The 14,883-nt window shown below is 50.6% G+C and overlaps 1 protein-coding gene across 4 annotated transcripts in view; it reads right to left on the reverse strand.

The window, feature by feature from the left end:
- Positions 1 to 1,309: 1,309 nt before the first annotated feature.
- tmem245 (transmembrane protein 245) overlaps positions 1,310 to 14,883 on the reverse strand; it is a 30,880-nt gene continuing 17,306 nt past the window's right edge. For 3 of the 4 annotated variants that reach the window (XM_036538999.1, XM_036539000.1, XM_036538998.1), the window contains 4 exons: positions 12,440 to 12,540; positions 6,356 to 6,530; positions 5,074 to 5,268; positions 1,310 to 3,632 (listed from right to left, as the gene is read on the reverse strand). In XM_036538999.1, the coding sequence (XP_036394892.1) occupies positions 3,587 to 3,632; positions 5,074 to 5,268; positions 6,356 to 6,530; positions 12,440 to 12,540 (517 nt within the window). In that variant the 3' untranslated portion in view covers positions 1,310 to 3,586. The remainder of the gene's footprint in view (positions 3,633 to 5,073; positions 5,269 to 6,355; positions 6,531 to 12,439; positions 12,541 to 14,883) is intronic. The other variant, XM_036539002.1, reaches the window with a different exon arrangement.

Below are 14,883 nucleotides of genomic sequence, written 5' to 3' on the forward strand. Positions count from 1 at the left end.
AGCTGAACAGAAAAGAAGGAGCCAGAGATTATTCCAAAGTTTTATTCTCTTTAGTGCCTTTTTAAAGTAAAAAATACATAGCTCCTTTCATTCGATAACAGTCAACAAAGTCAACTAAGCCATTTAATACTGAACACCTCCTCGAGGCGGAAAGAGCTTTTTTTTTCCGTGAAACATTCGCGCAATCACACAACAGTCTGCGCTACTTATGAGCGTCAACTGAAAAAAAAACCAATGTTCCATATTTGGTGTGAACATTTACAGCTCATAGCAATGAGGCACACATCAAAGTGCAACTAGTTTTGTATAAACAATGGCTGTGGCAGAGGTATTAATGAAGTGTAAATCTTAAATGAACGCATTGGGCTCACAGGCGAAATTAGTGAGCACAAGGCTAATCAACAGTGTACAAACGCTTGTTTGTACCTCAGTTCTCTTCTCTACTCTGTGGACCACTTTGGCCGGACAGCTGGGTCCGTTTCCCTCAAGTTCTCAAAGTGAACTTTTTACCCTCTCAGTTAACTTTGGATTCTCCCATCAGGTTATCCTTGAACGGTGTCTTTTCCTCGAGAAATTAGAAAGAGATGGAAAAAATCCAGACGCCCATTTCCAGCTCAGAAACACACCACTTTGCATAATCTAATTCAAATCTGTTGGCAAGCCATCTGTTAAGTCTCTTAAAATACAGCAGCCATCTTTTTTGGAACTTCGCTGCGGTTCACTCAAGGTTGCTGGAAGTTATTATGGGCTGCCAGTCACATCGGGACCTCATCCCCAGTATTTTTCCTGTCCTTCCATTAGGATCTTTATAAAATGTACACAAATGATCACAGTATTAGAGTACACATAAGCACACGCATTAAAAGCCTGTTGTTTCCGGCACTAAAGGACCTTTGTTCTATGAGGAAAATGACACTCTTAACATAAACACGCATTCACTTGTCAAACATTTTAACCATTATATGGCACAAACCTTGACCCGGGCCTGAAAGGGGAAACGCCACACTTGAAGACTCAGAGGAGTTAGAGCAGAAATTCTACGCAGCTGTAAACACAGGCGGATGTCTATTACAAAACACCCGGCGCGTGGGAGCGCAGACGCCCGACGCAGCCAGTGACAGCAGGCACAGGGGGAGTAAACCGGGGCAGACGTATGCATTTTGGTGGAGCGGGCCTCTCTGTTGTGACTCTGCCTGCCTTTCTGTGGGCCCGTCTGGCAGACCGGAGTGAGAACGGCTGCCTTCACACCACCCTTAAAAAAAAAATGTGTCACTGATAAAAGAACCAGCCGTGACTGCAAAAAAAAAAAAAAAAACTAATTATCACAGGTTACTCTTCATAGGACCGGCTGGTGCAGATAAAAACACTTGGCAGACAGAGGGCTGCGTGGCAGGTTCATCCGCAGCAGAGGTGAACCTGCCCGAATCCTCCTCCCCTCTCTCTGTCTCTCTCATCCTCCCTCCCTCTCTGTCTGTCTCTCTCTCTGTCTCTCACTCCCTCCTGAACATTATGGCTCTGTAATGTCTGTCCTCCTCCTTAATATGGCTTCAGTTTAGAAGTGACATACATTCACCTGTAAACATTCGCCTGGAGCGGGCTTCCTGCGGGCTTTTCTGGAACTGCTTAAGGGAAAGACACAGAGCGGCCTGCCATCGTGACCCAGTCACTGCAGTGATCCCTTTTTGAACTTTGGCTTTTTTTGCTTCCTCATGAAATGTGGAGGTGCATGGAGAGGGTGATATAAAAACTGTGCTTGGCCCATGCCTCCAGCAATCACTAGGCCCTCTCCAGCTGCGGGGGGAATCTGAGTCCTGTTACCCTGCTGTTCTTAGTTCTCTCTCTGTGGCCAACCTGACTCTTTCCCTGGGTTTGGCCCACCACCGTCCTGGGTTTCTTAACAGCCGATTATCAGCAGCCAAAGCTGCGAACGTGGATGTGGGGGCTCTCTTTTTCAGAACAAGTGAGACAGATCCCACAGCTGATTCGCTGGCTTGGTGTTTGTGCTGAACCATGTGGTCAGACTGCAGATGAAGAAGGGGCCGTTTACAGGAACCGTCAACCCAGAGAGGGGACCATTGCTGATCATCTGTCACAGCACCACTCCGTAACGTTGCCTGCACCCACAGATAGTGTAGAGGAAGGCCCCAGTTTGTGGTTTCCAGACTGGGGCCATGATATTGTGCGTGGTGTCTAGCTAAGAGACAGCGCAATCAGGACCTCATCTACTGACGCCCTATGAAACGCCTGCACAGTTCATTCAACAGACCCCCCCAGTCAGCCCTGTGAGTTGAGAACAGTAGTTTCACACATCACTGGCACCTGTGCGCTTTAAATATGAGTAGATGCAAAAACAGTATATTTAGAGTACAGTGGCTCTCAGACTGTGTCATTTAACTGTAAAATATAAAAGTGCAGACCGTATCTTCACATCCTTTCAGAAACAACCCTGGACAGAGAACCTGTCCAATGGTATGAAACTTTCTGCCCCACCACAGAAAGTGAGGTAAATTAGTGAGGCGAAGTTATGTACATATGACTATCATTAGTATGCATTTTAGTATCCCATGTTCAAAACCGTGAGCAACCCCACCTTGTCCCTGGTTAGAGTAAGCCGACAGGCTGGCTTTGATTCTCCAGAGCAAGGTAAAACGTAACATTCACGCGAGACGTGAAAAATAAAAAAAATGTCCGAACAACGAGGAACGAACGCAGATGAACAGGCACGCGAAACAAACGTGGAGCATAGTGGAACTGCAAACAGCAGACGCGAAGCGCGGGCCTCGCCTCTACCGCGAGGGTGACGCCGAGCTCTCCGCCCCTGACCAGCGGAGAGCTCCAGCTCCTTCAGAAGGAGTGTGCTCCTCTCGTCTTTTTGTTGCCATGGCGCAAAATATACTATTCATAACAGCCACTTTAGAAGGAACAACCTCTGTTACGTACCCATTTTCAAAATCTTAAAAATTATGTAACCTACACATCACTGATAATAATAACTATAATAATACAGAAAGCTATGCCTAATTTGACTGAAACTGGTTGAAAAGGAGTTGTTAATAATATCTGCTGAACGTGAAGTGCATTATTTAAACAGCAGGGCTGAAGTACCCCATGGCCCTTGCTGTAGGAACTGAGCAACGCCCACCCAAAGGCTTTTCTCAGCTGAGTGGAGTCTCTGGGCTTGGTTGCTTGCAGATTGGGGGGCTGGCTCTCAACAGCAGACTTTATGCAAGCCTGTGTCCCAGAGGAGGATTGGGCATCAGATGCTTTTAGGCTCAGTTAGTTATGCAGGTGGCACAGGTTTGTAGTGACGCTCCGTGGTGGCCGAACGCCGCCACGGCATTGGAAGCAGCAAGAGGCTCCGGCCCCTCCCCCAAGCTCCTGCAGCCTTCAGAGGGAGTCTGATTGGCTGCGATGTCAGGCGCGGGAGGAGGAGCTGGTGGCAGAGGCAATAATGGGAGTATGGCGGCGGTGGCGGTAACCATGTAACTGCGGGCTCCAGTCGGCTCAAAGGGAGGGGGCGTGGCCGGGTGTCAGCTGACAGCGGGGGCAGCCATTCTGAAGACTTGGCGCCATGCTGACGTGGCCCTCACTCGTTCTCGGGCTTTGCCGTGGTGGGCGTGTCCAAGAATGACCTGGAACACCAGAGAGAGAAAGAGAGAGAGAGCAGGAAGGGTGAAGAAGTTAACTCATTCATGTTCTCACTGTATCACACTGAGATGGTACTGCTTGGAGACCATGCCAGCCTTAATGCGTGTGCCACAGAATTTCCAAAACTCAAATTTGTAGAAATACAAATCAATTAAAAAATAAATGAAGACTCAGAAAGCACTGAGGAACTTAAAAAGATATGAATTCCTCTGTGGGCCGAGGCCGTCCGCATCTCTGCCTGCCTCGAGTCATGTGACCCTGCTCTGAGCCCTGCTGTTACCGCTATTAATACAGTGATATAACGAGGAGCTACAGCTTTGCCCTTATTAAAGCTGTCATTCCTACCAAACGGTGATATTTAGGGACGGAGAGGGAGCCTGTAAACTTCGGAACAGATGCTGCTGTTTGTCTGACTTGGTCTGAGGGTAGTGAGGCGTTCAGTTAACGTGGGCAATGCCTGCACCGCTGCCACCACTTTAAAATTCCCCTTTTCAGTACCCGGGGTGTGAAAAGATTTGGTCTGAGCTAAAACACCTCACACTCAAAAACGTTTCCAGGTGGCCAAATGATTATTCTACGGACTTCGCCTCCAGTTGGCCATTAGGATTTAATCACAGGCACTCAGATTGTTTCGTGCTCTGAGTAATGCGCTGAATAATGTATACGCAAGTAAGAGCGAGTGGCTACAGCTTTAGGGGGGTCCCAAAAACACATAAATGGGCCATCAGCGCTAAACAGTGCCGTAATGGTAAAAATTAGCTTACATTTTCCTAGGACGGGGTTAAAAAGGCTGCATTTTGCTGTCAGAGCCGTGGCAGTGCATTTGCGAAGCTGATGAATATACAAACGATTCAGTTTGAAGCAGAACAGATAATAGCCGTAATTTTGTGTTCCGTCGGAGGGAAAGCGGATTTATTCAAGTAGATTTCATTGTCGAGAGGCTTCAGCGAGTGAGGATCTGGACTTTAATCATGGAGGAAAAACCGCAGAAGTTACCTACACGGTCTTTCAGATTAATTTAGTGATACGTGACCCTCTCACTCCAACAGCCTCCCCCAGGGGGCGTGTTCACCCGAGTTTGCGCTATGATTGGTATGACAGACTGTCATTCATTCCTGAGTCATGTGCCTGTCTATTTGAGTCGCCCAGAATGAGAGGTGGGGCTTAGTAGCATAATGGGCGTGGCTCACCTCAATGAGGACAAGCATGCAGGCAAAGAAGATGGGACTTGGAACCCTGTTGGAATTCCATGTAGTTCCACGTATTCTTTGAGCCTTGACAGAAGATCTGAGATCAGCTTGCCCACCCCCAGCCTCAACCCCCAGCATTCAGTGTAAAAGTTGTATTCTGATCCACGATCAGTCAGTTATTGAGGACAAGGTGTACCTGCACATGGTGGTTAAATGGAGAGGGCGCTGAGCTCACCTGGAGATGTGTGCGGGCCAGGTGGCCTGCACAGGCGTGGGCTGTGAGCTGCTGGGACTCATCAGCATGGCGCTGTAGATGTTGGACGCCACCACCAGGATGCACAGGAGGATGGGCCCGATGATCGCCCCCTCCAGGCCCAGGTAGTAGGCGCCTCCAGCCACCGCCAAACCCGTCAGGTATGGGTGTCCGCCTCTGCCCACGGGAAAGAGGGGGCACAGATGAGCAGGGGTCACCCCAAATGAGGTAACTGCCAGTGCAAGCACTGTGGCCCAAAATTACACAGGTATACAGCACTTCAAAGCGCACTGTGCTAGTCATTACATATATCCAACATGGCTGGGTCACATGGCTGGCAAGATGGATGATGGGATAGGTAAGGTGGGAAGTGTGGTGAGGTGTGTGCTGTAGTTTCTATCTGAGGCTCGTCCTGCTGAACTACTATGAAGTTCTTTTACCTCATCTGAGCTGGTGAAAAAATCCACAAACAGACTACGACATAAAGCATTAGCAATGCAATTCATCATATTTTCTTGCCAACTGAGAAAAGTAAATGATGTATTATGATGAAATTTGTACAGATATTGATGTCAAAGAGCTTTATAAAAACTGTACAGACGCTCTAAGGTGCCCATTACTTGCCTTCGATAAAATAAGACATCTTGGCATGCATTAGGTCAATTTTATCCCTTTGTATTGTACATTTAATTCCAAATGCCCTTGAGCTGTTCAGCTTGGTGCACTTAAGATCTCCATTCCAATTTGGTCAGTGGCATTTCATTTTTAATCGGCTTAAACATTATTATTAAGAGCCTGCCTTTTAAATTAAGAGCAGGACATATCAAAATGCCATTCAGCGATGTTTCAGTAACAACCTGAAAAACGTCAACACCCAGTCCTTACTGTCTGGTTCCGCCCCGGCCAAAAGCAGACACCGCTACACAGACAAGAGCAGTGAGAGAGACACACACACACACAAACACAGGACATAAACATAAACACACACAACGGAGACAGAGCAAGACACATATACATAGACACACACACAGAGGGAGAGAAACACAAATGCACACAACCGAGGCAGAAAAAGACAAATATACATAGAGGCACACACCAGACGTGCACGCATGCACACACACACACACATACACACACACACACACACACACACACATACACACACACACACACACACACACACACACACACACACAACTGAGAAAGAGAGACACATGTACACACAGACACACACACACACACACACACACACCAGGGCCCTCACCCCGAGATGTCCGAGTAGATGGCCGTGTCGACGAAGTAGGTGGGCAGGAGGTGGCAGACGAGCAGCAGCACGGCCTTGACACTCTCGCCCTGGGCCAGCCACAGGTCCAGCACAGCAGGCAGCGCCGCCCAGTACGTCCCCAGGAAGGGCACCGCACCCAAGATGGCCGCCATGGCTGGGGAGAGGAGGGGAGAGGGGCGCAGGCCCGTGAGCATGAGAGAGGGAGAGAGAGAGAGAGAGAGAGACCACTGACGCCAACCTTGCAGATGGCTCCCCCATGCTGGAGTAAACAGGGATGCGGCAAGGAGCCGCAGACAAACAACACCGCTCACTGTCAACAACACCACCGCTCACTGTCAACACCACCGCTCACTGTCAACAACACCACCGCTCACTGTCAACAACACCACCGCTCACTGTCAACAACAACACCGCTAACTGTCAACACCACTGCTCACTGTCAACAACAACACCGCTCACTGTCAACAACAACACCGCTCACTGTCAACACCACCGCTCACTGTCAACACCACCGCTCACTGTCAACAACACCACCGCTCACCGTCAACAACACCACCGCTCACCGTCAACAACACCACCGCTCACCGTCAACACCACCACCGCTCACTGTCAACAACAACACCGCTCACTGTCAACAACAACACCGCTCACTGTCAACAACACCGCTAACTGTCAACACCACCGCTCACTGTCAACAACACCACCGCTCACCGTCAACAACACCACCGCTCACTGTCAACACCACCGCTCACTGTCAACAACACCACCGCTCACTGTCAACACCACCACCGCTAACTGTCAACACCACCGCTCACCGTCAACACCACCACCGCTCACTGTCAACAACACCACCGCTCACTGTCAACAACACCACCGCTAACTGTCAACACCACCGCTCACTGTCAACAACACCACCGCTCACTGTCAACAACACCACCGCTCACTGTCAACAACAACACCGCTCACTGTCAACAACAACACCGCTCACTGTCAACACCACCGCTCACTGTCAACAACAACACCGCTCACTGTCAACAACACCACCGCTCACTGTCAACACCACCGCTCACTGTCAACACCACCGCTCACTGTCAACAACAACACCGCTCACTGTCAACACCACTGCTCACTGTCAACAACACCACCGCTCACTGTCAACAACAACACCGCTCACTGTCAACAACAACACCGCTAACTGTCAACACCACCGCTCACTGTCAACAACACCACCGCTCACTGTCAACAACAACACCGCTCACTGTCAACACCACCACCGCTCACTGTCAACAACACCACCGCTCACTGTCAACACCACTGCTCACTGTCAACACCACCGCTCACTGTCAACAACACCACCGCTCACTGTCAACAACAACACCGCTAACTGTCAACACCACCGCTCACTGTCAACAACACCACCGCTCACTGTCAACAACAACACCGCTCACTGTCAACACCACCGCTCACTGTCAACAACACCACCGCTCACTGTCAACAACAACACCGCTCACTCTCAACAACAACACCGCTAACTGTCAACACCACTGCTCACTGTCAACAACAACACCGCTCACTGTCAACAACAACACCGCTCACTGTCAACACCACCGCTCACTGTCAACACCACCGCTCACTGTCAACAACACCACCGCTCACTGTCAACAACACCACCGCTCACTGTCAACAACACCACCGCTCACCGTCAACAACACCACCGCTCACCGTCAACAACACCACCGCTCACCGTCAACACCACCACCGCTCACTGTCAACACCACCGCTCACTGTCAACAACACCACCGCTCACCGTCAACAACACCACCGCTCACCGTCAACAACACCACCGCTCACCGTCAACACCACCTCTCACTGTCAACAACAACACCGCTCACCGTCAACAACACCACCGCTCACCGTCAACACCACCACCGCTCACCGTCAACACCACCACCGCTCACTGTCAACAACAACACCGCTCACTCTCAACAACAACACCGCTCACTGTCAACACCACCGCTCACTGTCAACACCACCACCGCTCACTGTCAACACCACCGCTCACCGTCAACAACACCACCGCTCACCGTCAACAACACCACCGCTCACCGTCAACAACACCACCGCTCACTGTCAACACCACCACCGCTCACTGTCAACAACAACACCGCTCACTCTCAACAACACCACCGCTCACCGTCAACACCACCACCGCTCACTGTCAACACCACCGCTCACTGTCAACAACACCACCGCTCACTGTCAACAACACCACCGCTCACCGTCAACAACACCACCGCTCACCGTCAACAACACCACCGCTCACTGTCAACACCACCGCTCACTCTCAACAACACCACCGCTCACTGTCAACAACACCACCGCTCACTGTCAACACCACTGCTCACTGTCAACAACAACACCGCTCACTGTCAACAACACCACCGCTCACTGTCAACACCACCTCTCACTGTCAACAACACCACCTCTCACTGTCAACAACAACACCGCTCACTGTCAACAACAACACCGCTAACTGTCAACACCACTGCTCACTGTCAACAACAACACCGCTCACTGTCAACAACAACACCGCTCACTGTCAACAACAACACCGCTCACTGTCAACAACACCACCGGCGGCCTGCTCCAAAGCCACGTTTGTGAGACTCTTCCATGCTGCGCAAAGATCGTTCTGGGTCACCGCAACAGCTCAGAGGCGCTGAATGAGCTTGATATGCTGGCGGATGGAAGCGCGGACATGTGTGTTCCTGTGATGTCTGCGTATGCACGGAATTAACAGTCAGAAACCCCACCCTTCTGCCAAAAAAAATTTGGGTTTTTTGTTGTGATAGTTCTGTTCGTTGTCAGATAGTTCAAGTTACACTGTCGTCATTTAGCAGTCACTCTTACCCATAGCCACTTAGGATACAGTTTTATCCCTTTAAACAGCTGGATTTGTCTGAGGTAATCGTGGGTTAAGTACCTTCCCAAGGGTACAAGGAGTACCCCCAGTGGGGAATCGAACCAGCAACCTTTCGGTTACTAGCCCTGCTCCTTACCACTATGCTACACTGCGGCACACTGCTCCATCAAAGTACTAATGTTATAGACTCCTATGTCAGATATCACATTCACATTGTGTGTAATGCCCATGGGCAGCCATGGTGGGGCAATGTTGAGTAGACATGTATGAGCTGGCCGCTCCCCAAGCGCCGGGACCTCCTGTCCGCGTCTGAAAAGGGCGAACATGGTCCCCCGCCCGGCGCGTCTTTTCCGGTCAGCGCGCGAGACCTCTTCCCCCGCCCCGAGGACCGCGGCCTCGGAGCAGATGGCTTTCCTGGCGTCCCCCCTCCGGCCCCGGCAGGCCCGGGAAAGAGACACCCGAAGCACTTCGGTCCTGGTGCGACCAGATGGCGCGAGACTTAGCGAGGCAGGGTCTGCTGAGACACAGAGCGGCGGGGGGGAGTGGGGGCTGGGGGGGGGAGGCGGATTGGACGGCCAGTTCCAGGCAAACGGGACCCTGCTGACAGCACTGTCTCAGGCCTGGCTGCTGAGGGAGGAGGGCCCATCTGTCGAAAACAACCCCCCCCCTCCCTGCTCCTCTTTTTAACAAGGAGAGGGGCTGGCGGACACAGGGGATCTCCCCCTGGCAACTGGGGCCGCGCTTCCTTCCGGCTTCGGAGAGGCACAAATGCCACCCACCCGTGCGCCATCTGAACACAAACGCCCCAAGGGACTCGTCCAGCACGGCCTCCTCTGGGACAGGGAGAGCAGAGCCAGAGACACACTTTGCTGCAGGGCTATGCGCAATCAGACCCACCTCATCAACAGGGACAGTTACTATAACGGTCCTGCTATTATCAGTCACCGAAGAGCCCCAATATGTGTGACTCGTGTGTCAAGGGGAGGGCTTACTGGAACATTCTAAAGGCCTGCACTTAATGAGGCAGTGGGAGGTACAAAAGGTACAAAACCAGAGTGAAAAATCGGCATGATTGGCCTTAGTAAGTCTGAATCTCCCCCTCGTAGCCTTCTGCTGAAAAAGAACTGAACATCTGAGTCATTTTGAAGTGATTTTTCACTTCACTATTTTCACTTTGTCAACAAGCCATGCCTTCCTCTCACAGAAGAGAGGCAGGAAGAAGCCACTCCAATATATTTTTATACCACCTGCAATATTAGCAGCACTCATCATTTTGTCATTACTTTATCATGCTTTCTTTAATAAGGCAGTTTAAATAAAGCTGCTCTTTATTTAAGTTATTTCACTGTTTAACCTCTCATGTGAACAGCGGCGTCTTCCGCAGTACGACGTCCCCACTGCACCGTTTTCTTTAAAGGGCAGTCTGCCCCCTCCTGGCCCAGTCACACCACTTGGCAGGCCCAGCCCTCCTTGGCTTCAGCCGTCAGGTAGGAGAAGGGTAAAGGGCTGTGCGGCTGCTGGCCTATTTGCCACAGTGAACAACACACTTGCAATGCAGTGAGCATGTATTGGACAGCAAACGGCCCCTAGTGGAGGGTCCAGCAAGGGCCTATGACTGTCGGCACAACAACGAGGCAAACAAGCCTGGGTTCTGTGGACTTCTGCTGTACTCAGTGAAGTACTGGGAGAAGAAGGCCCGCGATTGGGCCTCCCTGGAGCGCCAGCAGTGCCAACTGATGTGCTTCCAGCAGCCCCCGGAGGGAGGGGGAGGATTATCAGGGAGCTGTGGGTCAGGCCGTCTGTGGAGGGAACTGTGTGAGAGCCGGAGGGCTGGAGGAAGCCCTCGCTGCAAATCATTAAGAGGGATAAGGGCAGGAAGCACGGGGCAGTGGCCACCATGCCCGCCTTGCCCGCCTCCCTGCGCGGGCTGTTGCCTTCATTGGATTAGTGGGACCAGTGGGTTTCTGCAGAGGTGCTACCCCGCGGGTACTCCATTAAACACCGCCCTAAAAAAAGTCCTCGCCTGTGCACCTGCTCTCCGGGAGGAACGCTCTCTCAAGGTCGAAGCAACCGGGGTCGGGTGCCCGTGGGAGGCCAGGAACGCTTCTCACATGCCCTCTGTTCTGCAGATGTTCGCCACATACGTGTCGCATTTGTCTAAGTAACCATACTGCGTACTGAAAGACGTTTTCAATTCTGCCGCATACTGAGCCATTTTAAATCCGTGTTCTACATCCTGCGGTCGTAATTGTATAAAGCTGTTTTAACTGGGGCATTTGAATGGAAGCCAGCAGCATGAGTGATGTAGCAAAAATCCCCTTTCCAAGGTCCAAGAAACCATCTCTTCCTCCTTTTTTTCCTGCCTGACAACAGTATTTAGTGCCCTGTACGTGTCTGCCAATAATAGTACTCACCCTCTTTCTGATAACCACATGTTCCAGACTGCACTGCCCTGGTTAAAATGGAAGAGAGAGAGAGAGAGAGAGAGAGAGAGAACGAGAAAGAGATCCAGCCTCTTTCAGCCGCTTCTTCGTCCTTGCATCTCTCCCTCTCTCTCTCTCTCCCCCGCCACCCCCAGAGATCTCGGCTCATCCCCCTCTCTGATTTGTACAGCCGTCTCCATCTCATCACCCCCCTTCCCAGTCAGTGAGAGAGGGAAAAAAAAGCTCATTGCCAGCCACGGAAAAGATTCCCCAGTCCTTTTCATCACGTCTGCGTTTCCCTTGGGAGCAGTGCTGTACAACATAGGCTCTGGCATTTCCTGTGTTCTACTTGCTGTACACTTAGTAACCAATCATGTGACCAAAGGTAATGACCCAGTTCATTAATTTCAGTTTCTATGTGCTGTAGCTGAGTGCAAACGTTCCTGGCTTAGTTACAAGAGGGAGGGAGATTTACTGTATTTTTTAGGGCAGCTCTTTGATTTTCAGTCAATATAATTCTGCAAAACAAAAAACAGAAAGCTGCTGGCCTGATTACTTGTTGCACGAATACAACAAATCTGAAGAAATGCCAATGCTTTTTACTGTTGGTCATTTTCACTACTAAAGCGGTCAATTATTAACAAGCCAACGTTTATATTTGTGATGTTGCGGTTTGACTTTGGTGCCCCACGCTGCGGTCCCGTCTCAGAGACTCACCCGAGGGAATGAAGACGATGTTGATGCCGAAGATGGTGTGCGTCAGCCAGGTGTAGAGGCCGTAGAACCCCGCCATTTTCAGCGAGGCGTCAAACACACCTCTGAGGGGCACACACACGTACACACACACACACACATAAACACGCACAGTGAGTAACTGGTAGGTCTGAGAGAATGGTGTGCTGGCTCAATCCAGTCTCAGCTCTGTCTCAATCGAGGGATGCAGGGGTGCTCAAAGCAGGAAGCTGGGTACTGGTGTGCCATATTCCTCTAACATAAGCATCCAGTGATTTCAGATTCCCTCCATTAGCCAAATCTCTCTAAAGCCATCCCCTCCCTCCATAGCTGGAAAAATATTTAGCCACATATCCTCAGAGATTAACGAGCATTGGGGTGGAGAGATCTGTGATGTGCAGGACTGTTGGTCCAGACGGAATGAGTAAAGAGCCGGAACATTAGGATGACAGCTCCGTTTTGTTGATGTTTTGCGTTTTTGGTTCCAGACATGGAAAGGGTATAAACATGTCATCACGCCCTACCAAAAACTATGCCGTAACAGCCAAATAGCAGCACCTGCAGTGCAGGCAGAAGGCTAGAGGAAAGATGTACAGAGGTAAAAAAAATGTACAGGGGTAAAAAAAAGCAAGAGGGAGAAAGAGAGGGAGGGAGGGAGAGAGGAGTAAGAATGAGCGAGGGAGAGACCTGAGGAAGACGGAGGTTGACAAAGTGACAAAGGCAGAAAGTGATTTAGAGAGACAGAAACAGAGAGAGGGACACACACAGGCAACAAAATGATATTCCTCAAATAAATAAGATCTGCCCAGTATTCACAAATCTCCCAGACATTCAAAAACTTCCATTCTTCCCAGGGAAGCAGAGAAAAAGTGCAGCACAATTATATCAATGCCACAATCTGAGGGACAGCAAGTGACACAGAGGCAACTTTTTATTTCATTTTATTTTAGAAATGTATATATTTGCTGTGTAGCTGTGGCAGTACAAAAGTAATATGCATCATCCCAGCAAAGCAAATTGAATTGAATTGGACTGAGAAAGAGCAAGCCAGAGATGGAGAATGAGCACATAATACCCCAATTTAATGTCCTCTCAGACTGGCATAAAATCTCCATTCTGCGGGGAGAGGAGGAGCAGACAGCAAGCCTAGCAGCCAGGTATGTGTCTGCCTCCCACAGTCTGAGGGATAAAGGGGAGAAATTTCGCCACCAGAGACTCTGATTATAGAAACTGACTGTTCCTTGTTCTTTGTTGAAAGTCTGGGCCTTTCGTGATCATTGATGCCATGTTGTTACCAACGTGGTCCATATTGATTGTAAAGGCAATATGATACTCTTTATGGTCATGTCGACGATGCACTTTTGAATTTGAATTTGATTTCAAACTGTTAGAAACTGAGAGAGAGAAATGGAGAAGGGGAATAACAGAAGGAGTGAGAGTGAGAAGACAGTAAAGAACAGGGTGAAAGAAAGAGAGAGAGAAAGAGAGACTGAGTTTGGTGCCTTTGTGCAACCTGCTTGTGGAGAGTGCGCAAAACACCATACTGTTTTTTGACATCATTAAACAAGAGCCGTCTGCCAACCGCTGCTGTTCTGCCAAAATGTGTTTGGTGAAGCTCGAGGAAGTGGGGGGGGGGGCATTCTTTGTAAAATCAAGACCAGCACAATATGTGCCTGAATGCGTACTTTGATCATTCGCGGCAGACTGATTAAAAGTAGGTGAGCAGGAGACCCAGCATGCCATTGGCAGCTTCCTCCTCTCTCCTGTTCTTTTCATTTCCTGTCCCCTCTCTCCCTCCTTCCCTCCCTCTCGCTCTCTCTCCCCCTCCCTCCCTCCCTCTCCCTCTCTCTTTCTCCTTCCCTCTCTCTCTCTGCCTCTCCTTCTCTCTCTCTTTCTCCCCTCTCCCTCCCTCCCTCTCCCTCTCTCTTTCTCCTTCCCTCTCTCTCTCTGCCTCTCCTTCTCTCTCTCTTTCTCCCCTCTCCCTCCCTCTTCCTCTCTCTCTCTCTCTCCATGGTGATTAATTCGGCCGCGGCTGAGTCCTGTTTCTGTTCGAATCCATTGGAGTGGAGGCCGGTCACAGGCTGCAGTCGGTGGACCAGACAGAGATGCCCCCGTGAGCTTTTCAATTACGGGACGCAGCGAGAGTTGAACCCCACTCCCCCCCCCCCCCCCCCCCCCCCCCCCCCCTTCACTGGGTGGAGCGTGGCGCTGCACCCTTGTCAATCAGACCGTGCGAGCCACGGGGTCTCCACACCACTGGCGGGCCGGGAGGAGACGCCCGTCCTGCCGGAACGCTCTCTCGTCATATTAAACACCTCCATCAGGGCGCGGTGCGTGGGGAGGCCAGGTGGAGCTAATGGAAATTGCATTGTTATGCCCAGGGAGCTGTGCCTCCAAATTGCTGTCCCCGTTTTCCCGCGCGGCTCTGC

The sequence above is a fragment of the Megalops cyprinoides genome, chromosome 10 (assembly GCF_013368585.1).
Source record: "Megalops cyprinoides isolate fMegCyp1 chromosome 10, fMegCyp1.pri, whole genome shotgun sequence".
In the NCBI taxonomy this organism is placed as follows: domain Eukaryota; kingdom Metazoa; phylum Chordata; class Actinopteri; order Elopiformes; family Megalopidae; genus Megalops; species Megalops cyprinoides.